This window comes from Dryas octopetala, chromosome 2 (genome assembly GCF_963921425.1).
Source record: "Dryas octopetala chromosome 2, drDryOcto1.1, whole genome shotgun sequence".
Classification (NCBI taxonomy): Eukaryota; Viridiplantae; Streptophyta; class Magnoliopsida; order Rosales; family Rosaceae; genus Dryas; species Dryas octopetala.
This window is the reverse complement of record NC_141367.1, coordinates 15,089,804-15,115,570: the sequence shown is the minus strand read 5'-3', so window position 1 is coordinate 15,115,570 and position 25,767 is coordinate 15,089,804. Positions and strand designations below refer to the sequence as shown.

At 36.3% G+C, this 25,767-nt stretch overlaps 3 protein-coding genes across 5 annotated transcripts; 1 reads left to right on the top strand and 2 right to left on the bottom strand.

The window, feature by feature from the left end:
* Positions 1-3,403: 3,403 nt before the first annotated feature.
* LOC147293377 (uncharacterized) lies at positions 3,404-7,495 on the top strand. The gene is made up of 6 exons (XM_086232720.1): positions 3,404-3,477; positions 5,165-5,297; positions 5,384-5,577; positions 6,244-6,328; positions 6,885-6,950; positions 7,040-7,495. Exons 2-6 carry the CDS (start codon positions 5,214-5,216, stop codon positions 7,130-7,132), a joined length of 522 nt encoding a protein of 173 aa, XP_086088846.1. The 5' UTR covers positions 3,404-3,477; positions 5,165-5,213; the 3' UTR covers positions 7,133-7,495.
* A 1,944-nt stretch (positions 7,496-9,439) lies between these two features.
* On the bottom strand, positions 9,440-12,660 carry LOC147293376 (uncharacterized). Its single transcript, XM_086231057.1, has 3 exons — positions 11,595-12,660; positions 11,241-11,271; positions 9,440-10,232 (listed from the first exon to the last, which is right to left on the bottom strand). Exons 1-3 carry the CDS (start codon positions 12,523-12,525, stop codon positions 9,440-9,442), a joined length of 1,755 nt encoding a protein of 584 aa, XP_086087183.1. The 5' UTR covers positions 12,526-12,660.
* Positions 12,661-17,530: 4,870 nt separating this feature from the next.
* ATG18B (autophagy 18 B-like protein) lies at positions 17,531-25,313 on the bottom strand. Of its 3 annotated transcripts, XR_015120721.1 has the most exons (12): positions 25,130-25,313; positions 24,967-25,040; positions 24,686-24,759; positions 24,469-24,578; positions 23,756-23,847; positions 23,515-23,627; positions 22,825-22,944; positions 21,046-21,191; positions 19,374-19,490; positions 18,865-19,072; positions 18,663-18,728; positions 18,044-18,111 (listed from the first exon to the last, which is right to left on the bottom strand). XR_015120721.1 is itself a non-coding variant. In XM_086234165.1 (11 exons), exons 1-11 carry the CDS (start codon positions 25,189-25,191, stop codon positions 17,958-17,960), a joined length of 1,125 nt encoding a protein of 374 aa, XP_086090291.1. In that variant the 5' UTR covers positions 25,192-25,312; the 3' UTR covers positions 17,531-17,957. The 3 variants fall into 3 exon arrangements, 2 of the variants coding, with proteins under 2 accessions (XP_086090291.1, XP_086090290.1); XM_086234165.1 differs by lacking the exon at positions 18,865-19,072 and having other exon boundaries at positions 17,531-18,111; positions 19,374-19,487; positions 25,130-25,312; XM_086234164.1 differs by lacking the exon at positions 18,865-19,072 and having other exon boundaries at positions 17,532-18,111; positions 25,130-25,310.
* Positions 25,314-25,767: the final 454 nt, after the last annotated feature.

The following is a 25,767-nucleotide window of genomic DNA, read 5'->3' as shown; positions in this document are numbered from 1 at the left end:
TAACAAAAAAATGAGCCACTATGAAGAAGATGACGACAAAGAACTATTTCGTTACGTCTTTAACAACATACGAAAAAAATGAGTCACTATAAACAACACCTAACTGCCTAACATTGGTGGAAATTTCGGTAAGTAACCACCGAATGGAAATGAAAAAGACATTTGGCATATATTCGGCTGTAAGCTGTCGAACTCTTTAGTATATTTCGATGGTATGCTGTTAAATGGGTCTGGGTGATTACATAATTTTTACAAGAAAAGGTAAAATAGGGAAAATTTGTCCAAAATATGTTAGGGTGGTCAACTCAGCAATAGAGAGTGGTCGGAATAGTCTCCGCCATAAAAATATTTGGGCCCCCCTTGAAGATGGGCCTTAGGCGGTTGCCCCTCCAGCCCATGCTCAGGGACGGCTTTGTTCCCTCCCCTTCCAGCCCTGACCCCTTCCACCACCACCCAACCCCGTCCACCCACCTCGTCCCCCCCGAGACCACCACCGCCGATGTCGAGAAACTCGAGAAGCTCTTCTCCAAGCTCCCCGTCTTTGACTTCTTCACCAACCCCACCATCGACCTCGACCAAAAACGCCAAGTCCTTGACGACATCGCCAAGTCCTCCACCCTGTTGTTGCTGGAGAGAGGAGCAGAGATGGAGGTGGTCGGTGCCGGCATGGAATGTGCGAAGGAGTGGGGAGCGTGGTTGGTTGCAGTCGTAACTGGGTTGTGGTGGTGGAGTCACGTGAGGGCCATGGGAGGTGGTTGTGAGAGAAAGGGAGAAGGAAGAGAAGAGAGACGAGGGCTCGTGGGGTGGGGGGGTAGACGGAGGTGGGGGAACGAGTTGAGTGCGTTTTTTTTTTTTTAAATTATTATAGTTATATTAATTTTGGTTATTTAAATATTAATTAAATATTGATTGTGGATGAAATGACAAAATTACCCTTCTAATATTTGATAGATGGGTCATTTTGCATGCTTTCGTTTAGTTTATGTGTTCATTTAAAATATTTGATAGTACATGGACCAATTTGAAATAGACCCTATAGTTCATTGATGAAGATGTACTTGAGCCAAAGAAAAATATGCTAGGGCAAAACATCTTAATAGGCATGAAATGTTGATCACCTTATTAACATGTCACTAATGAAGCAATAAATTAAGAAACATCTTATTTATGACTTATGTGTCGCATGCAAGGTTAATTAATCAGTATTTCGTCAGCTTTCCTTATAACGGAATTTAGTTTTTTCTGTATATATGCCCTTAATTACTACTCTTATTAATTACTTGTCATTATATCTCCAAATGGCACAATATAGCCCCTTTTTCTTCTTCTTCTAGTATTGGACTTATTAGTGAGATATATATTTTTTTTGGCCAAGTTATTAGTGAGATATATATAGAACAACAAAGCATGCGTGATACTGGTCATATATATACGCTAGTGCTTTATACGTACCTTATAGTTTGCGAGTTAGGAACTTATAAATTGCTATAAAATAAAGAAATTAGTTGAATTTTTTATGTATAGTGATCTATACTATTGTTAGAAAAAATCTTATTCTTTTCCAATTGAAAAATACAAATAAAATACAAAAAAACAAGTTTAATAATTAAGGATAGGATATATATTAAAGAATGGTTCTCGAGTACGCCTTTAAAGAGAGCTGCAAAGTTTCACCCATTTTTACACAAATGATCATGATCGAATAATTAGTCAAGGTCTCTTAAGTTTGAAGTTGAGATAAGCTGTTTGTTACTTCTTTTGCATTCGTATCAACACTATAAAATAATCTTATTAATTATTACTTCTGGACCTTCTAGTTGGGTGTACGTGCAACTTTGCTCATTCTTTCCTCTTGATTGTGTGAAGTCGTTTAAAAAGACTACGTACGTATTTATTATTGCAAACTGATGATCATTAAGCTAGTAAATATTTGCAACAGGCACTTAAATTACATAGAAATATAAAGAAAACCTTAGATAGCAAGATAAATATCTAGCTTATTAAGCCTAAACAAAGCAAAAACAAACGATAAATAAATGAACTAATTAAGCAAGCTAGCTTTGGAAGGCGGGCGGCTTCCACAAAGAGATGGAGCTAAGCTGACTAATTAATTAACCACACTGTTGTCTGATGGCTTGAAAGTCAAGACGAGCATCATATTGAGGATCAAAGACGTTGCCATAACACTCGTGAATCTTAACACAACAATCTTCGTTAACATTGCTAAAATCATTCTTGAAAAATGAGTTAACGAGGGTGAGAACACACGTGGGAATGGATGCCCAACATTCATCTGAAGGTGCATTCCAAGTCAAAGCTGGCGGCGATGATGATTGGTTTGGGGCGCTTGGTGGTGTTGGCGATGATCCAAACGGCCACCATGGTTGAAAATGAAAATCAAACCAGAAAGCTTGAGTAAAACCTACTTGGAACAATAATGTTGAGCACAATAAAAGCAACACAACGGAATTGCCACTCCTCATATTTATGATATATGATGATCACTCTTCTAAATTCTTAATTCCAGTACTAAATTAATGTTGTTTCCTTTTTATAGCTATATATAGCTGCTCAGAGAAGTAGAGTCGGATTGAAAAACAACCTACAGATTTGAGGGGAGAATTCAAAAATTAAAGATACTCCTAAAAACTAAACTCAACCAGAACATTATTTGAATGTGTACTTACTTATCACTTAACATTAGTTATCTATCTTTATGGTAGTCCGATTATATACTTCACTTTTATCATCCATTTTAAATTATGCTATATTGTTACGTTTGAATCACAGCATAGTAGATATTCGGGGTTTGTTTTTGCTGTTTCACACACCTATATACTGGTGTTGTACTTATCTTTTTATTTCTTTTTTCAAAATTATTATTTTAAATTGCAAATTTGAAAATAGCATGAAAGAACATTCCTATTTCAGTTTTCCAATTTTGCTGGGCCTTGCTCCTAAGTCGGTCCACATCGGCCATCATTGGTATCTTTTTCAAGGTCTGGGGAATCTAGAAATTGGGCCTAAGCTGTAAACAGTGTGTAAGCTAACTAGTATACGTATATATTATTCTATATATATTGAAGTTTGCAGTTTGTATTAATTAAGTAGTCAACTTTAATCATGACCATTTACTTCATCAAAGAAAATATCATGACCATTTACTTGATAAATTATTATTATTATTAATTTTTTTTTCCATTTTAGGGTCATAATTGAAAAGTTCATAATGTTGTCTTAGGTGCTAAGTGCATTCCTCAAATTTTAGGGTGTATTTAGAAGTTCCTTTTATATCTAAATGAGCCCATCCGTCATTCCCAGCCCACACACAGCCAATCTTCCGGCCCAATTTCCAGCCCATTACCCGCCCACAAAGCACACACCCGTCCTCTCCACTCCTTCACTCGAAACTCATCAGTCTCAGTATAGCCTATTCATTCATTTCTCCAATCTCTAACTGGACAGCCAAGCGACCAAGTGAGTGCTCTTCTTTCTCTGACTCTTTTCTTTGTTGTTTCTCTCTTGCTTTTCCTTGATTATTATTTGTTAAATTCTTATTCATGATGAAGATTGAAGATGATTTATTCAATTTAGGTAATTTTCTTAGATTCTGTTAGTTGGTGGTGATGATGATTTTTGGAGCCTTTATAAAATTGAATTGGGTGGAGGGTGTGGGTTAGTTGAATTGTAAAAAATTAAAGGGTGAGTTGGGTTGCTGGGGTTAAGCATGGGCTTTTTTGTTTTTGGTCAGGAGAAACTTCATTAAACAAACGGAAAAGATACAGCAAGCTGAGCAAAAGAGCCAGCAAAGAGAAACAAACTTACTGAACTAGAAACTACTAGGAAAATAGACGAAGGCAGACTGCCAATGTCACCCAAATGGCGTCTGGCTCACAATATGGTTTAATGAAGCAATACTTCAGAAGTATTCATTGCTTGATGAAATATTATTTTCCTTGTCCTAATATGTTGCATTGTGTTCTGAAATATTATTTTCCTTATCCTGGTTTGTACGATGTATGATTATGCAAGTACCGATTGCACCAATATGAATCAAACTTTGCAGTCAAAAGAAGAATGGTCTGCTTCGTCCTGCTTGAAAATCTCTGTACAGCTGATTGGTTAAGCTTATTAAAATATTTTCGTCTGGTTCATCATATTGTTGTCTAAAGGCAATAAGTGAGAAGTATTCTTGTTACATAAAAGAAAGTAGCTCAACAATTTACCATAAGAAACTATTTAGAAGGTGGGCAGGTTGGACATTAGTTCAGAAAGATGAGGGCCTCTGGGCTCAACTTCTGCTGGACAAATGCATCGCTTTTTGGTTTTTTGTTTTGTTTGGTCGATACAAATGTATGTCTCAAGCAAAATGATTTACCAATGATGGCAATAATCTTGGTGATGAATGAAGTTAATTAGATTAGGAACATGGGATATGTTTTATGAGTTTTCTTGTGTTCTATTTGGAACATGGTTTATGTTAGTTTCTAATTGGAACATGTTTTATGTTATGTATTTTGGATATTTAGATTTTTTATATGAATTTTTTTAAGGATAAATATATATATGTATATATTATTTTATTTGAATTGTTGGAGCTGTGTCGTTTCCTAATCTTTGGGAACTTTGTCATATCATCGTGTCATGTTGTGTCCCGGTGTCCGGGTCTGTGTTCGTGTTTGTGTCTGTCTGTGTCTGTGCTTCCTAGGTCACACCCCTGCTTTCTACTCTGCAGAGTCATTTGGGTGGTTTTGTTTTAACCCCTTATTTGCTTAGTTTGCCCCCTCCTTTTTTGTAATTTTTCAAATTTTAATAAAATAAAATAAAAAGAATGAGGGTAAAGTAATAAGTTTATTAAGTTTTTCTTAAAGGGGATAAAGTGAGCAAATAAGAGGTTCAAATAGAATCAGCCAAGAAACAGAGCCTTTATAAAATGTAAATTAAGGCCCAATCTGTGGAGGGTGTGGGTTAGTTGAATTGTAGAAAATTAAAGCTCATTTCTTAAGAAAAATTGTTGTCATGATAGGGTGAGTTGGGTTGCTGGGGTTAAGCATGAGCCTTGAGTTGATCTACTTTCAAAATGATTTTCTATGGACCTGTCCATCCAACTTGTTAAGGGTTAAGTCGTCCATTTAATATTGTCTTCCTTCCTCTTCTTCTTCAGATAGGATTTTGCTAGGGTTACAGTCTTCCAGAGGTTGGATTAGAGAGAGATGGCAAATCAAGGAGCAAAGAAGCGCAAGGAAGAAAATTCCCGACACATGGCGAATCTCCGTCGCCTGATCATGGCCTGTAATGTAGGCTTTTAGTGGGTATTGATAATTTTCTTCAAAGCTTATGTTGAGCAAAGTGATGCTGATGTTCTGCTGATGACTTGATGCAGGTTATTTATGTGTTGGTAAGGATGCTGGTCTTCCATTCTACTTTCACTTGGAAAAATTGGGTCGGGTTGCTTCTCACATCACTGGCGTATTACTTTCCCTATCAACAACTTGTTCAAATGGCAAATCCTGCTTATGCTGATAATGGGGAACTTCTAGATGGCGGCTTTGATATGTCTACTGGTGGAATGTGTGGGTATGTCTATATTATAAATGATGTTTCTTATTATTTACTAGACCTTTTCTTGTTCATTTTTTTGTAAACAATACTATAGGAGATAGGTTAGAACCAAGGGTTTGGAGGTGTATCATGTTATAGGCATACTTTGTTACCATGTTGACTTTGGTTATGCTCTTCTCTCTTTGGGCCCTTGATTAAGTATGGTACTCAATTATGTAATTTATGTTCATGTTAACTTCCCAAAGTGAAAAATCAATTTGTTTCAACATTAAGAGCAAGTAGGTATTATTTGGAAGTTATAGAATTTGAAGTGAGGCAACAGTTGGAATACAGTGTGTTTTCTCTTCAGTGGGAAGGCAGACATCAGATCAACAAGTAAAACCCATATAATTCAGTGTTTCATCAACTGTCTCTGTCCTATGCCACTAATTGACATCTAAACAGTCCAGGCACTTTTACATGAGGTAGAAATGTGACATGTATTTAGCATATTGTAATAGACTACAGAGGACAATAATGTTGTCGTTGAATGTTGGCCATTATGTCCATATAGTATGTTTGTTTGATTGTGGTGTCAACCTACACAGGCGCATTTACACGTGCACAGAAGCACACTCATATACACACTAACACATTTGGTTTATGGTAATATCTTGACTTTTCGTTGGTCATGCTTTTCAGCTATTTACATGATGTAATCTACATTACGTGCTTCGTGCAAGTCATGTCCATAATCTCTGGAAAATTTTGGTACACGTATCTGGTGGTAAGATCTGATTAACCATTTTGCTTGTAATCATCCATTCACATGCTTGTATATTTTCCAAAGAGGTTGGTGCTTATCACCTAGTAAGGGAGGCTACCTATATATACCTTAATATGACGTAAAATCTTCTTGGTAAAAGGCATCAGAAAGAAAGATTAGTTGCTATACTAGCTTCGACTTAAATAGGAAATTACTTGGTTTAATTAGTCATATCTCTCATCTGGTACTGACGCACTTTGGTCCATGAGGGTTTAAAATGGCTCATGAAACAGATTATTTAACACAAAACTAGGGCCTTGATGTTTGCCCTTGACAACTTTATTGTTGTAGGATCTTCATCTGATGGGTTTAGAGTCTTCAGACAGTGTCCTTAGAACATTCTAATTATTTAAGTACTAGAAATATGTATAAGAACATTTTAGGCTTGAAGAAGTTACACTAATAAATGCCTATAGGATGAGGATACCCTTTTTTTTTTTGTCGAAAATTTTCAGATTAACTTTCTTAGATGTGACAGAAATAGGTGGTAGTGCTACTTTGTTTTGTTGGTTTTCAGATACCAGCTTTTGGAGGATACAAATCATTTGGTTTCATTAAAGGATTTATGTCACAAGGTTCAGAGGTACCCTCTCTTGCTTCTCTGTATTTGCATGGCAGTATACAGTTTTAATATTCTCTGTATGATTTGGTATGTGGTTGTGTATAAATTAGGGAGGCGTTGATGATGAAAAGACTCGGAAGAAGAGGGAAAAGATGGAGAAGAAGGCTTCAAGAGGTCAGTTTGTCAAGGCAAGAAATAGATAATCTACTTTCACAACGAAACAACCACCTGTTGTTGAAAACAAAGCTCTCTTGAAATAGAAATGGGCTGTTCAAACCCAGGAAAGAGGTGACTAAGGTGCACTCATGTTTGAGTACTGCTAATAGCTAGGGATTGGATTGTCTGGTCTGAGTACAGGAACCGTATAATACTGTTTTGGATAGCCAAGATTTATTGTTCCTTTGCACCCAAGAAAAAATTTGTTACCTTTCTATGTATTCAAAATGAGATTTGTTTTAGCTGATGGATACAGATACGACTTCACAATATTTGGGCTAGACTGCTGCAAATCAATTGGAGAATAGGGTTCTGCTGTGGGTTATTTATTATTATTTTTTTTCTCAGTACTTTGCAGTGCCGATCTTGCTTCAACGTTGATATAAATATTGACACGCACAAGATGAAAAATAACTAAAATGTTGGCATTTCACCAGGAATGTGATAGCTGCCCCAAACGTTGTATGGGTGCAAAATGTCAAAATGGTTTATTAAGTTTCTTCTCTTTTGTGCCGTTTGCCTTCATAATTAACTTGCTCGTAGCTATCTACTTCTTAGTTCTTATCTCTCTCTGCCTATAAAAGATCTAAACAATATACAGGTAAATTGATATTCTTTTTTTCTAAATATCTGACATGGTATGCTATTAGACTTTGAATTGGGATTGCACGTTCAGGTATGATTATGCATAATCTGTTGTAAACAATCGTGAGGTGGCTCCCAATAGCTAGTGAGGTGGCTGTCCACCATTTCACTTATCATGTTTCATGTACAAGTGTCTTTACCATGTACATGTGTTTTTACCATGGTCTTTACTTACTAATGTAAACAAGGTAAATGTACACCACCGCCAAGTCTACTTTGCCTATAAATAAGCTCCTCATTGGTTGAAATAATGATAGCTTACTCAAGCTTTATACTGCCTAAATTCTCTCTCTCTCTGTTTAGTTTTATACTTAATATATCAAACATAATCAATAGTTTTGATTCACAATCGGACGGTTGGACAAAAGAAAACTTTGTACAACATACATTATTTTGCTTGGTAAGAAAAGCTACTATATACACCCATCATGCATATATGCTTATATAGAGAAAATTCTGATACTAATATATATGTAATTGGCAGCAGAGGTGCATGTACTCATAAAACTCTAAATATCACATCACTTATATATATATAATATAATATGAGGAGTGCTCTAAAGCTAACTAGTTAGCAAGTTAATACGAAGCTAACCATGCTTTTGGGTCCACCACATCACTAATCTCATAATCCGAACCATTAATTATTTAGGCTCTACTTCAAAGATCATCATTGCAAAAAATCAACTAAATTGAAAATCATGTAGTCATCTAATTGAGATCAAATAAATAGACGATCAGTATTTTCGATAAAAGCATAGAAATAGTTGTTATTATAATCAAATGGCTAAATGACTTCCAATTTTGAAGATTTTTTACAGGAATGATCTTTGAAGTAGGGTCTAAAAAATAAACGATTCGGATTTTGAAATTACATTGTGCAGTGGGCCCAACATGGTAGTTAGTTTTGTATTAACTTACTAATTAATTAGTTTTAGAGCATTCTTGTATATATATATATATATATATATAAGATTTGAAATATATCAACAACAATTTATTAAGGATTTTGAAACTGATTAATGAATAAACAAATATAATCACAATATTACATAAAAATTAAACACTTGACTGGAAGATTAAAGATTCTGATACAATTAATTAATTAATGTAAAAACCTCTAATCTTTTCTAAAATTAGCCCGAACAGAGACCACTATATTGGTAATTAATGTAATTACCAATATATATATATATATATATATACTTTTTATGTTAGGGCCATTATAACATATATATATTTTTTATATATTATAAATATATATTTTTGCAAGGTTGATTTTTTAAAAAATAAACGGTGCAACTTTGACATCAAGAAAATATTTTAGTGGTCCGAGATCCTGAATCCGAAATTGACCATTAAGGAACTGCTTAAGATCATTGATAGCCTTGTCATTGTTCCATGTGATGATCATATCATCAACATAAAGCAACACAATTGTAAATGAATTTCCACGAACCTGTGTGAACAAAGAATAATCAGCCCGAGATTGAGTGAAACCAATGTCACATATAGCGGATGAAAATTTCTGAAACCAACTCCGGGAAGCTTGCTTGAGGCCGTATAGAGATTTGTTGAGTCGACATACAACACGCTCCCCCTGTCGACGATAACCAGGAGGCGGGAGCATGTAAACCTCCTCATGGAGGTCACCATGGAGGAAGGCATGCATTTTGCACATCCATTTGATGTAAAGGCCACTGACGAACAGCAGAAACGGACAACAAGCAACGCACAGTGATAAGTTTAGCAACGGTAGCAAAAGTTTCTTTGTAATCGATACCTTCGCGTTGAGTAAATCCCCGAGCAACAAGGCGAGCTTTATGACGTTCAAGAGACCCATCCGATCGATACTTGAGTTTGAAGACCCATTTGCAGCCAATGGGATGATGACCAGAAGGCAGAGGGACCATCTGCCATGTATTGTTGGCTTCAAGAGCCTGTATCTCAGAGTCCATGGCTGCAACCCAATTCGGATCATGTCGAGCTTGCTCATAGGAGTGGGGTTCAAGCAGAGCAGAAACATTGTGAATAAAAGTCTGATGAGCAAGAGATAAATTGGAGTAGGAGACGTACCGATGCAAAGGATACCGAGTCCCAGACGTGGAAGAAAAGGCCACGGCATGAGGACTGAGCAAGGTAGCATGATGAGCCGTATAATCTTGAAAATGGGCTGGAGACCGGGAAAGCCGTTCAGATCGGCGAGGCGGTGGTGTCGGTGGGGATGGGGGAAAGTATGGGGAGGCTGAATCGGGAGATGGCGAGGAAGAAGAAGATGTTGGGGTGCGAAGTACGCAACCTGGAGAGGAAGGTGCTGAAGTAGGTGAGGAAGTTGGGATAGCAGATAGGGTCGGGGGGCTATGGTTAGATGGTGATGGAGCTGGGCCAAGAGAGTGGGTCGGTGGGTTGGGAGTAGATGATGATGGACTGGGTCCAGGGAATCTATGCGAGGAATGGGGTCGGTTGGTGGTATGGGTAGGACAGGAAAATCATTTTGATGTTCTTGGGGTAAAGTAGCAAATGGAAAGGTGTTTTCGTGAAAGATGACATCACGGGAAGAGAAAAAATGATGAGTGTCAAGATCATACACAGAATATCCCTTTTGGCCAAGAGGATAACCAAGAAAAAGACATCGTCGAGCCCGTGTGTCAAACTTATGTGCGGGAAGAAGATTGGTGGCATAACAAAGGTATCCAAAAACTCTTAAGTGAGAATAAATAGGCGGCCGTGTGCCATGGAGGGGTTCATAAGGAGATTTATGAGACAATAAAGGCGTAGGAAGACGATTGATGAGATAGCAAGTGGTTTGAACACTCTCCCCCCAAAATTTTAAGGGCAAATTGGCTTGAAATCGTAAAGCATGACCAACAATGAGAAGATGTCTATGTTTGTGTTCGACAACCCCATTTTGTTGGGGAGTGTAAGGGCAAGAATGTTGGAAAACAGTGCCATGAGAATCCAAGAAAGAACGTAAGGAGAGAAATTCACTACCATTGTCGGCACATAAAGCCTTAATGTCTCTGTGAAACTGTGTTTTGACCCAAGAAAAAAATGATTTTAATAAAGATTGTGTATCTGATTTAAAATGCATAAGATGCACCCACGTAAAGCGAGTGAAATCATCTACAATGGTGAGAAAATAATGTGCTCCTGAATGTGTATGAACTTTCTGAGGCCCCCAAATATCATAGTGGATTAAATCAAAAGGTGCAACAAATTTAATTGAACTAGAAGGAAAAAACAATCGAGTCTGTTTAGCTAAAGGACAAATGTCGCAAAAATGTTTGGAATCAAACATTATTTATGGAATAGTTTAAGATAACAAGTGAAGAGGTGCAAATGATGGATGCCCAAGACGTTGGTGCCACATATTGGAGGTACGGCTTACATGATTGGCGACATGAGGGTTTTGGCTTGGTGTAAGATAATAAAGCCCATCAAACTACTTGCCCAGGCCAATCATCCTCTTCGTATCCACGTCCTGCACAACACAAAAATCCGAATAAAATGTCACTATGCAGCTCAAGGCTCGAGTCAACTTACTCACATATAACAAGTTCACACGAAATTTTCGGACATAAAGGACCCCATCAAGGGGCAAGTCATGTGTCAATTTTACTGAACCAATGGTCTTGATTTCTGCTTGACCTCTATTAGGTAAACCAACAAAATTATTCTAAGCATCAATTTTGCTATGTGTGAGTGGAGAACAAGATATATGATTTGTTGCTCCACTATCAACAATCCAATATAGTGTGGAATGTGGAGCATGCTGTACTGTGTTGCATTGAGATATATAAATACCTATCGCATTTTCCAGTGATTGATCATTACCGTTCCTGTTGCGAAGCAGCATTAGAAGTTCATTGTATTCCTCAGTAGTGAATGTGGGACTTGCTGAAGTCATCTTGTGGACTGAATCTGCATTGTGGGCTGCGGTAACGATCTTGGTGGGTGCCTCTACATTGTGGACTGTGGCTGCCGTCTTGCCTTTGGGTTTAACATTCTTGCCATGCCATTTATGGCCCACTGGAAACCCAATAATGAAATAGCATCGGTCCTTGGTGTGTCCATCGCCATCATAATGTGTACATTTCAAAAGTTTGCGCTGGTTCCAAGTGCTCGGACCTCCTTTCGCTGCTGAAAAATGGGAGGCTTGCATGGCGTGCGAGTTGATCTGATTATCTCGCCGTCCTGCAACTTCCATCTGCCTCTCGTGTTGAAGAATCAAACCGTGGACCTTGCGTGTGTCAGGAAGAGGATTCATCATCAAAATGGATCCTCGCACAGTCGAATAGGAATCATTCAACCCCATCAAAAATTGCATCACTTTCTCCTTTTCTTCTCGACTTGCAAGCTTCTGCAGTCCTTCACAGTCATAGACAAGAGGCTCTTGATAGGATGACAACTCATCCCATAACACCTTCAATTTGGTGTAGTAGGCAGAAATAGATTGCTGCCCTTGTCGATGCTCGACAAACTCCTGACGAATTTGGTAAATCTGAGAATCGTTGCCTTGAGAAAACCGATCTTCAAGGTCTTTCCACACGGCATAAGCCGTTGTGCAGTAGAGTACACTCCCTACTATGTCTGGGTGAATTGAGTTCAAGATCCATGATAGGACCATGTCATTGCATCTCTGCCAAAAAGGAAATTTTGCATCGGTTGACAGAGGTGCCTTGATTGATCCATTGACCAATCCAAGTTTGTTTTCGGTGCTGAGGCTAAGATTCATAGATCGGCTTCATTGGCCATAGTTGTGGCCTTCGAGTTTTATGTTAACCAGGGAAAGTCCTGGTGTGTCAGAATTGTGCAAAGCAAGTGGGTCAGAGAAGGTGAGAGTCGTCTCTGTGGATTTTCGTTCAGCCATAGTGGCCATTCAGATGATAACTAATATGTGTATTGTGTGTTTGGTGTTTGAACGTATGTGTAGCGGAAGGTGTTTGAGCAGAGTCACCAAGATCGGTGCTCTGATACCATGAAAAAACTGTATAAATATATTGATATATTGATCCTGTACAATCAACTGATACAGAGTCTTATACACAAGTCTGAGGCTATTCTAAGTAAATTGGAAGCTAATTCCTATAATTACTCTTGATCCTACAATTACTCTAAACCATATCATTGACTTATTTTCTTTCCTTTAACGTTTTCAACAGCTTCAACTTTAGCCACACTCGGAATATAAGATAATAGCATAGGTGGTGGTCACCCATAAACAACCTCAAAAGGAGTGGTTTTGATTGTGGAGTGCCAGCTTGTGTTGTAACAATACTCAGCCCATGATAGCCACTTACATCATGCTTTTGGCTGTGAATGGGGGTGATAGGCTAAACTTTAGTTGAAACTAGTGCCATTCAGACGAAATAATTCCGCCCAAAAAAGACTTGTAAATGTTGGATCTCGATCGCAAACAATCAACCTAGGCATGCCATTAGGGATGGTCATTTTACTCGTGGCCATTTTACCCACGGCTACCTACTCTATTAGGGTAGTGTGGGTATGGGTAATTGGGTAATGGGACGGGTATGGGTATACTTGTTAATACTCGTATAAAAACTGGGCGGGTATGGATAATACCCGTGGTTTATCCAAACCCTCTATTTTAAAATTTTAATTTTTTTTTTTCATTAAATTCAAGTATAATGAACTTGAAATTTAAATTTAAATTGCAACTAAACTAATAAATGAATAAAAATAGGAAAACGGAGAAATCAGATGGATCAATTAAACTGAAAAACATAAACTACTGGATCAATTCTTTTTTTTTGGTCGAAAACTAATGGATCAATTAAACTGTTGCAATATTTGATATATTGCAACATGATTGAAGTAGGGAACGGAGAGAGGAGAGAGATACGTTATATAATTGTAATGAACTCGGTTGTTCATATAATAACATGTAAGAATTGATCTTTATAAAAAAAAAAACTGGAATAGTGGGTTTTTGGGTTAGGTTTGGATAACCCATTACTTTGGTGGGGTGGGTAAGGGATTAACCCATTATACTATGGGGTGGGTATGGGTTTGACAAATTTTTTGCGGAATGGGTTTGGTTTTGTGGTATCTGCCCGCTGGGTCAAATGGTCATCCCTACATGCCAAGCAACCTGAAAACATTGTCAAAGAAAATTTGTGCAACTCCAACAGCAGTATAAGGATGAGATATTGAAATGAAGTGTGCATATTTGGAGAGCCTATCCACCACCACAAAGATTGTTGTCTTGCCATTTGACACTGGTAACCCATCAATAAAGTCCATTGAAATATCTTCCCACACTTGTGAAGGAACCAAAAGTGGTTGAAGTAAGCCAAAAGGAGCAAGTTGTTCAGATTTGTGTTGCTGGAAAATATCACAGGCTGCAATGAATTCACAAACTCTTCTACACATTCCCACCCAAAAGGAGCAAGTTGTTCTTATTTGTGTTGTTGGAGTGTTTTTTAGTATCCTTCATAGGTACTAGAGTTGTCAAACGGGCTGGCTCGACCCATTTAAGTTGAGCCCATCGTGCTTTCATGCCGTGCTTGGGCCGGCCCATATAGTTAAGACCTAAGCCCGACACGGCCCATGCCCCGCGGGCCATTCGTGCTTGTGTCGTGCCTTAAACGGGCCGACCCACAAACTTTTTTTTTTTTTTAGGGTGATAAAACTAATCTCATGATATTTTTTTTCTTATTTATAATTAAATATTAACATTATTTTTCATGAAAATTGAATATTTTTGTTGAAAAGTTATTTAAAAATGAAAAGAATAATATTAAAATAGTCGTACCTAATTCGGGCTCATTTGGTGCCCATGCTCGTGCCGTCCTTGGCCCATGTCGTGCTCGTGTCATGCTGTACCTGATGGGCTAAAAACTTCGGCCCGGACCGGCCCATTTAATCGTGCCGTGCCGTGTCGTGCTCGAGCCGGCCCGACCCGTTTAACACCTTTAATGGGTACTGTGTGGAACTGCCCAATGATGTCATTAATAAAGGGAGAATTTTCTCCAAGATAAATGCGAGCCTTGAAATAAATAATTCCATATTTGAAGTCCCATGGTCCCATAACTTCTCCCTTTTTAATACGTTGGATTAGCTCTTGCAAATCTAAAGAAGTTCTTACTAGCTTCCTCCTTGGCAGCTTTTACCCAATATGGAATTGGTTGACTTATAGCAGCAAGGTGACCCATATCACTTGATATTTTGCCCGCTTCTTCTCTCTTTGAAAGCACATCAGCCACAATGTTTTCTTTTCCTCTCTTATACAGTTATACTCAATAACAAAGTCAAACCCCATGAGCTTATAAAGCCATCTTTGTTGAGCTATAGTTAAGATTCGCTGGTCCCATAAGTATTTCAAACTTCGTTGGTCAGTCCGTACCAAAAATTTTCGCCCCAATAAATAAGGACGCCATTTTTGCACAGCTAACACAAGTGCTAATATCTCCTTCTCATATGTCGAAAGCAGTAGATTTTTTCCTTGTAATACTTGACTGAAAAAAGCTATTGGCCTTTCTTGCATTAAGACTGCTCCTACACCTGAACCGCTGACATCATACTCCACAATAAACATCTTCGTGAAGGCAGGTAGAGCTAGCACCAGGGCATTTATCATGGCTTCCTTCAATTGGAGAAATGCTGCCTCAGCTCCTGGAGTCCAAATGAATGAATCTTTTTTCAACATTTTTGTGAGCGGAGCTATTATCTTTCCATAATTTTGAATAAGGGTGGACATGGTTTGATTTGGTTTTGGGTCAAAACCATCACTAAACCGCTATGGCCGGTTTGAGAAGTGAGTTTTTAATGTAAGTTTAAGACATTATACATGATTGTATATGGTGCATACTACCATATAAATTAATTTTGTTCCAATTATATAATGCCACATGTAAAAAAATTATTATTAATTCATATAATTAGTTGGTTTGGTTTGGTTTAATCTGTGGTTTAGGATAACAAAATCGTAACCAATCCAAAATTTACTGTTTGATTTGGTTTTCAAACCATTCAATTAAAAAAACCAATCAATTAAACCCGTCAGTTGAACCGAATGCTCAGGTAATTGGAAAAATAATATTTAATCTCAACAAGTGTTTTAATATTCTTAGGGGTTAGCAAACGATTTTAGCTTTCTTTAAATGTTTACTAGTTCCTACTTTGCCTTTTTGATTTAGGAACTACCTTTTTTTTTTTTTGGAGAATCCACTTAGGAACAAGTAATGTAAGAGGCTGTACTATTTATTGTTAATTTTAGAAAAAAGAAAAAGAGGCCAAGATCGAGTTAAAATATTGACGCAAGTAATTAATGTATTGGGAAAAGATTATAATTTTTTTCCTAAAAGAAAGAGGAATCCCTCTTCGATTGGGAAATTAATTAATTAAAATCAAAGTAGAATTCCCAAACAAGGTAGGCATCACTACTAGTAGTACCAATATATATGTGACCCGCCCTCAGGTTTTGTTTTAGAAAAAAAACTCCACTTACAATACTCGACTAGCTAGCTTTGGCTTAATCTTCTTTCACTCCTCTCCAATTAATGGCTTCCAAGTTTGCACTTTGTTCTCTTCTTCTTCTTCTCTCTTCAAGTCTGCTTACTGTTCAAGCTGCCCAAACATATGACGAAACAAACAAACCTAGAATCAACGTTGGTTTGATATCAAGCACACTTTCTGACAAAGGCTATAACGCCATGGCCCTTACCCTAGAGACAATTCTCAAGGCTATAACCCACAACACTACCACCCTTACCCTCTTTTGCCCACAAGACCAAGCTTTCTTTTCCCCCAAGTTTCCACAGCCTCCATTGACTCTCCTTAAGTACCATGCTGTGCCATTCAAGCTCGACAGAAACACTTTTGAGGCATCTTTTTCTCATGGTTCCAAGGTTGACACTCTTCTTCCCGGTCATCCTCTCGCTGTTACCGGACACGATTCTCTTAACCAAGTCAAAGTCAATGATTGGGATCTCTACAACAATGGACGAGTGATCATTCATGGGGTGGAGGACTTCTTCGATCCGGCTTTCCAAACCCTCAGGTATCCACAGTACGACGCCGTTGCGTCTGTGAAGGAGGACTCCATTAACAAAGAGAATAAGAAAGAATTGGTTGGTGGATTTTCTTGGGTGAAGGAGTTAACAGGGATTTGGTTTCTTCTGTTAGCTCTGGCGGCAGCTTCCATTTGTCTGCTAATTCTTTTCTTTATTTTTTGTCATGGGGATAGTGTTGAATATTCTCCTTTGCAAAATTATTAGGTTCATGGTGGGCGTTTGAGTTGAGCTTAATTAAGGTTTAGGTAATATTATGTACTTGATGTGATCCTTTTGTTTTCAATTTCTTTATTTGTGGAAGGTTGTACGTAACTAGCTAGCAAGTGGTACATGACTCCTTTGTTTACAAAAACAAAAACCTTTAAATCAATAAAATTGCAACATTAACTGTTTTCTTTGGATAATAAGCAATTTTGTACATACTAATGATCTTTCTTAGCATATTAGACCATAAAAAAATAAAATAAAATAAAATATAAAAAAAAAAAGAGAGAATCGTGGGCTCTAACACCGCCTACTCTCGTATTAGACCATATATATAACTTAATATGGAACTCGAGTACAAGATTTCAACTTTCCTTCCCACGTTATGGAGCTTCATACAGACAATCATGGTGCTAACATAATAATGCTATTGAATACATATCATGTTATGAACCTTAATGCAATATATAACTGCTGGAACACAAAGTGATTGCTCTTGATCAGATAAAAGAAATTATGACCGACCAAACAATTAGCTTCTTTTATTCATAAGCTATACCCATCCACTGTGTTCAATTCAGATATATACATACTTTAGGGAGGGTCCAGCTCTTGATCCTATTCATATATGTACATAAGTAGAAATCTCCACATTTATGAACACTACACAAACTGTATATTAATCATGCTACATCACAATACGATTCCGCATGATATGCCTAATACTAACAGACTAATTTCGTGTCGGTATCAATTTGTGTTATCGTGTCATGTCAACAATCAATACTCCTATCCTAGTTTGAATGCTAACAGAACAGAGATTAGTTTAACTGGATTGATTCTCTGCTGCTGGAGAGCAAGCGGCTTAAAGCCTTAAACAATAGGTTATAGAGACTTTTTTGGTTGAAAGGTTTTAGAGATTATACATTCAACATTTTCTAATTGAGTGGATGGCATCATCTGAGATGACAGTCAGTAGTTTGAATTCGCGCTCCAAACTCCACAAGAAATCATTCTGATTGTTGATGCTTAAGTTGTACTCCTGGAAGTACCCATTGTAGGTTATGATGGAAATAGTTGCCCTGAAAACAAAAATCCAAATTGGAAGAACTTAAGCCAACAGAAAGGTAAATAGAAAAATTTCTAAAATTATGATAATAAAAACTAGAAGTAGGCAAACTTCAGTAAACCAAACATTACCAAAAGAGGAGTTATTCAAACAGTAACAAAAACCTACATCACTCGACAAAGGCATGAGGAATTTGTTATCTCTATATGTTTCCCAAGCGTGCATATTGGCAAATGATGTATGTTTACTTAAAACTCAGAGAGATGGCACCTCAAATTTATTTGGTCATTCACCGTAAATGGATCACAAACTAGACATATAAACATGAGAGGTGGCATCTCAAATTTATATAATCATCCATGGAAACCTGGTGGTATTTAATCATTCACGTGAAAAATGTTTTACATAAAATACTTGTACATTTAACTATTGTTGAAAACTCTATTCAAGTGGCTAATTCAGAACTCAATATTGTAGAAAGGGATTGAGAATGGGGAGGGAAACAAAGGAAGACTAAAGAAGAGAATTAACTTTATAAGACCACACACACCTCCAGAAACTTACCTACAAGCCACAATTTCTGAAGTTGATGTATCAGCAACCTTGTCAACCTTTCGAACCACTGCATAGCTGCAAAACAAAAAAGAAAATTAAATAAAAATATAAACTACACTAAAACTAAACTAAACTGATTTTGTGAATTAACAAGCTAAAGAGAAAATAATAGCAAGAATGAATTTTATATCAGAAGTGATATTTGAATTACCATGTGTCCACAACCCAAGTTTGGTCTCTACCAACAAAATGAATTTTATATCAGAAGTGTTATATGGATTTATATCATGTATGACTGAAAGATTTAATATAACAAAACTTGATCTTTATGAAACTTAGAATAAGAAACAAAAGACAAGGCTGGCCAGGGACTAAGGGTGCTGATCCAGACTATTGTGTGGGCAAACCGACTGGAGCACCTATATCATATATTAAAGATGTTTTAGTTGCCAAAATTTTAGGTCACACATAGATTAAGGGAAAATTGGAAAATTATAAATGCAATATACTTTCCCCTACAAGGCTAAAAGTAGAAAATAAAGTTTGATATCAAACAGAATTCAACTGATTTATCAGGATCTGAGCCATGGAAATGCCCAGATAGGTCTCAAACCATCCATACATCCATACTGTATATGCTACATACATAATGTCATGTTGTCAGTATACTGGTAGTAAAAATCTACTAATAGATACAGTATACGTTTCAAGCTGGTTCACCTTTTAACTCCTGCGGGTGCAGCATTATGAAGTACATCATGATGTGCCGGATCCAGTGCATCAGTAACAGAGTCAGGTATAATTGATCCAAGAAAACTTCCTGTTCTTTTGGTTCTTCTAAGAGAGAGAAAAATAACAACAGATAACTTTGTAAATCCTTCATTTGATTTACAAATGTAAATAAGGATGAAACTTACTCTCACCTATTGGAAAAATCTTTCATGAACTCCGTGAACATTGCGTATACAAAAAAAAAAATGTAACTTCATGAACACAAGGAATTCCGTAGGTCTAGAATTTTGAAGGTTCATAGCAGGAAAAAGAAGCCCTATGATATAATAATTTACCTCTATAAGGAGTTTCCTTTAGTTAATTTGTTCTGTCAAAAGATGATGACAAACTAATCCTATACCATTAAGTGGGCATAGAGTTTCTACATACAACAATTTGAAGTTTCAATACTTATTCTTCTCCTAATAAAAAATACAACCGGTGCTTGCATTTATTCAAGAAATAGGAGCAGTGTTTGGTCCACATGCCATTTTGTAGTTTGCAGAACATAATTTTAGTTTTCCTTTCTCTTTCAGGTCAACTTCGATTGCAACTAGAAGAAAGAAGATAAATGCCAAACAAAAGAAGTAGAGCTTTAGAGTTGTCTAAAGACATGGGAAAAGTATGCTGTAATGCAAAATAAATGCCAAAGGAAAGAATGATGCTACAAATGACAAACTAACAGCATGTTTTTCTTTTAAATAGTTGGGTAGGCATAGGTCCATGATTAACACTTTCTTCCTTTTCTTATTTTTTTTTTTTTACAAAAGAAAAACATTTTGCTTTTGGATCAGGTCCTTGAGCTAGTTGACTAACCAGTCCTCAATAAAATGTGATTTGTCCAGTTTAAATGGGATTTTAATTATTGTGTAACGTAAGTTCTCAAAATGCTCTTACCGACAATTAACGGTTATTAAGCTCAAATTTACATGTTCATTTTTCATAAAATGAGTATTTTCAGAAAGCATTCGTCGATTTTTATCAAGAACAATGATGAATATAAAAGGAAAAGTAAGGATAATGTATATGTGGAACAAATACATGACCCTGATGTGAGAACAAGTGAATTATGTTGCATCATGGCATTATGTCTGTGATCAAGATAATGTATCTATGAAAGTCATGATATTTTAAAGTCCTTTAAGAAAAGATCAATGGCATGTTAGTAATTTTTATTGTCTTTTGGGTAGTAATATAAGTTAGTGTTTGACTTTTCTACTAAGATTACATTTAAAAAAAAATTAAACATTATTAGCCCCTGACTAATAAAAAATATCTATTGGTGATACGGATCTAATAATCGTTTCCTTTTTAAATGAAAAAAAAAAAAACAATGAATAAGGGAGAAGGGAAAAGAACAAAGAAAAAGGATTGTAAAAAGATAAGAGACCCAGATGACCACTTCATGGTATAAATGAAGATTATGGTGTGCAATATCATAGGAAAGTAGGATTTATTTGAGTCTGTAAGATATAAGGAAGCAATATTTCACATGTTCAACATAAAGCGTGCTACAAGTGAGTGAGTTTCCGTATATACTAGGCTTAATAAGCATATGCACTTAGTGTGATGAGTTAGGTAGTATTATTAACAATATATGTTGTTCAGTTGTATTGCTCACCTTTGATGAATAGAAAACCCCAGAGAGAAAGCATGAACTGAACCTGAAGAACTTGTGCCCACAAGAATATCTGGTAATTGCATAGATGGTCCAAATGACAAGGAAAATATAGTTGATGGGTATGTCCCTCTTCGAAAGCTATAAGACTGCCAAGAAATATTAGTTAGAGTTGCACTTTTTTGTAAAATATTACAGTCAATTCGAGGTAGTGCCACTTCTTGCTTCAGCGGATGTAGCTTATTATGAGTCAGAAAAGAAGATTATGTCTAGCGCAGCAACTATTATGCTGTGTGTGTGTGTGTGGTATGTTAGCTGATTGCATTGTTCTTAACAAATATTTTTTTTTATGAGAAGCAAAATCACATTAAATGAAAATAACAGTGCAATACAGTGAACATGATATCTACTGAGCTTAAAGAACTAAAACCCTGCTTGCACCAACTAACTAAACCAGATACAGCATCAGATACAACATCAGATATAAGCAGTTACTCAGTACAATAAGACTAATAAACAGCCGCATTCCAATTGAGAATATTGCAGAAAAAAGAACTGTCCCTAAATTCTGAATAAACTGAAGCCCAAGCCCAAAAGCAAAACCTCTCCCACAAGTAGTCCAGATCCTCTCCCCTCACATTTTTAAATATTCTTCTGTTCCTCTCATCCAAATTACCCAGAACATAGACATCAATGCAGTCCTCATCACCCCAGCACCAGGCCCCTCCAAGATCTCGACTACAAATATCTCTCCATCACTGCTTAAAAAATATTATTTCATACAACTATTTTGACTGGGTGGAAAGGGGGGGAGGGGGGGGGGGGTGTGGGGGGGAATGCTATGAAAAAGCAACTGAGCTAGTGATTCTCAGGAATTTAAAAATGAGGACCACAACAGACAGCACACATTCCTTTTCTTCTTCTCTTTTTTGTGCTATAAAAATGTGTGATCGTTGAAATCAAGATTCTTAGTAGGGTTCAGGATCAGATACACTTTGTAAAGTTCTAAAAACAATGGGGAAAAGAAAGCTACTAATAAATGGTACACACTAAAAGCAAGCCCAAATATTATTATAGAACAAACATAAAACTTAAAAAAGGAATTACTGTAGCATAATGAATTATATTAGCAAATCTTTCGCTTAACTTATTGCAGTTTCAACTCTAAATACTGTTAAGCCCATGGTTAAACCTCATCCTTGAAAATCAGCTTACAAGGAAAGGATGCTCATGTGTTCATACTTTCTACACCACACATCCCAAAGGTGCTCAGGCAATGTAAACTATCCTAACAAACATCCTTTCTTAGAGGTGATAATTACAAATTATAAGGTAAATGCAAAAATAAGATCCTTGCATCACTATAATCAACAGTGGTCACAAATGAATAGGTCTATGTTTCCTATCACCGATATTATATTTATACACATAATACATATCACTTTCTTTTCTCCAAAACTATTACATTCACAGACACAATAACACCAACAAGTACCAAAAATCCTGACAATTTATGAGGTTGATATAGGAGATTAACTGCATATTTACAATCTTGTGGAATCCAACATTATAGGTGTAATTCTATGAGACTGCAATTTTTTGGCTGACTACAAATAGATAATCTGTCAGACTTGAACTTGTTGAACCATATGATCATATGACCCATACCACAACATTAAGTATGCTCTATTTGCTGTGTCATTGACAACTTACTTTAAACAATTAAAAACCATATAACTCAACATAGAAAATCCCATTCATGTATAATTTGCTATTCTTCACCTTAGTTGCTTCCGAGACTAAATGGACTCTGATAATGGTTCCCTGTTCAGATGCTGTTGCTATGTACATCCCATTGGAAGAAAGGGCAATTGCAGCAAGTGGGGCACGATGAGCATCAATCTGTAATTAAATTTCAAGAGATATAAATAAAATGAGTAGAAGATGGAAAGAGAAGTATCATTTACTCCGTATCTGGTATAACTAAATAGAGGCAAAATTCATTAATATTCATCCTTTATGATAAAAATAAAATTCCAATTCAAACAATTGCTCTGTAAATATGACCACAGATTTTCCAATTGCAATTGCAAAGCATTGTGATTCTTGAGGCTTTAAAATGAAAAATGCATCGCATATCACATGCAACTTATGTAATTAGTTTTTTAGTTTCTGAAAAAAAAAAAAAAAAAAAAAAAAAAAATCCTTTGTTCTAATCTGTGTGTTTCCTGTACTGCATACTTTTGGGTATACAAATGAAACAGAGCCATGACAATTGATCAACAAGATAGAAGAGGAACAGAACCATGAATCTTTCCATTACTAGTAAAAAAGTACACTCCCCGACATATGTACACAAAAGCTCTCAATTCACTTTGAAAAAACATGTTTCAGAATCTAGTTAGACAACAAATGACGTGATGTAATAAACTTTATCATCTTTATGAGAATAAGAATATATTATGCCATAACCTCACAATGTAAATGCAGGTCCATGACATTGTACAATAACACAGATCCTTTGGAGATGCTAGCAGGAAGAGCCAAGAAACAACCCTCCAAACTTGGAGAGAATGCACAAAGCCCTGAGGAGAAGAAAAAAAAAGAAAAAGAAAAAGATAATGATGTTATGAGACTAGATTTTGTGACGAATTGTTCGTCGAACAGATTGTGAATGCTGGTATAGGTACAATAAAATGTGAGCCAATTTCACCTTTTATATTTGGTACAGTATCAATAGTGTCCAAGATTGCAAGACTATTTATGTCATATACATATGTTTTGTCCTGTAAAATGACAACAAGTCTGCATTTTCCAAGAAAGCATATCATCATCAACAAGGAGAAAGAATTGAAGTTTTTATGGATTAATAACCATATCTAATGTGCTGAGTGAATTCTGCATCACTTAAATTATTTTGCCACAGTATCAAGAACATAAAAAGCTTTTATATTTCTTATTAATGTAACAATGTCAATAGACATAGGAACATCAAAATCTATGCACTTCTCAGTATTTGCACATACTTTTTGGCATGCAAAGACATAACTATATGTTTACATATGTTTGCATAGATGCATGTACAAGAACCATAAAGGGCTACAAAATGTAGAAATAAGAACTTCGAACAATTCTTTATATTAACAAAGGGGAGCATGATAACAATATTCCTGAAAAAGAAAAATGTATACAGTCTGGAACACAATAAATGTTTAACCAGCGTCAACAGGTGCCAAACATGGCAATTGTCTTCACTATCATATATAGACTCGGAAATTATATTTTGTTAACAATAAAAGCATAGATTAGCTTGGAACATAATAAAAAAATAATAATAATAATAAAAATAAAAGATTACTATGACAACCAAGACAAATTGGTAGCAAAAGCTCATGATCAGTCATCAGTGTATAATACATGGTTTACCTTTTCTTATTCATGCGAACCGCAAGTATTGAAGTTAAGAAATTTAATTCTCGAAGAGCAGTTCCAGTTGTTGTATTGAACAAACAGAGACGCCGTGGGGATAGAGATGGCTGTGGCAGTCAGAATGTCACATAGAAATGAAATGGGTGAAATGGTAAATAATCAGCAAATATTTCATGGTAGAATGCAGGAGTAACTACTATAAGTACATACATACCTCTTCACCAGCTCCAACAATGGCAAGAAGACTAGAGCTAAATAGCATTTCAACAATAACGAAAGCTCCAATGGCTAACCAAAAAATAAAACAAAACAAAATTCAATAACATAGAAGATTTGAGAACAACCCATTAAAGAATTAGCTACAGAAACCCTTTCTACATTATTCTCCATATAAAAAAATTAAAACAGAAATCGAAAAATCAAGTTTTCTACTTCTTCATTTTCTTAACTCGATTCATTACAATTTACAAGCAAGAAATTATTTCGATGACTTGCCTCGTTCATAACAGAGTCTCCCTGTATTGGAATCGAATATTTTGAAGCCATCCTTTGTGCCAATTGCAAAGCAACTGCCAAACTCGAAAGAATTACACACTTCCACGAAAAGAAAAAGATAAAGAAAATCTTCAAGATTGAGAAAGTGAATTTTTTTGGGTACCTGGTGTCTTGGTTGAAGGAGGCACAGAGTATTGGGTAAGATGAGGAGGAGTGATTGGCCATTAGTGGAATTACTGCTGGGATTTTGGAGCTTCAAAGCTCAAAGCTTCAAAATTCAATTGAATTTGTAAGAAGCTTTGAGAACTCTTGGATTGAAAGACACGCGAAAATTGAAGTTGAAGAAAGCGAACGTTGGAGGAAGAAAGCATAGGTGAAGACGGTCCCACTGTGACCCGCATGGGCCATACTGATTGAGCCCATCAATAAGAAAATGGGAATATAATTATTTATTGGACTGGGCCTACAATTTGATCTAAAGAAAAAACAAAACAAAAAGTCAATTCAGTTTTTTATTTGTTAAAAATTATGAAAATTTATAAATTGGATTCTATGCCTTGCTTCCCTGAAAGGCTGGTATTGGGCTCAAATCTGAGCTTTTGAAGACAATTTCTTTCTTCCTACTCTTTCTTTTTCTACTTTGTCTTCAAATGCTCATATTTTGTTGTTAGATTTGGCCGCGGAGAGATAGGATGGAAGCCAATCTCTATCATGGGTCTGCTTGTGTTCTTCCTAAACGCACATTGGGAACTGATGTTACGCCCCGAGACTGGTCAATCACATCAGCACCCATTCTAAAGA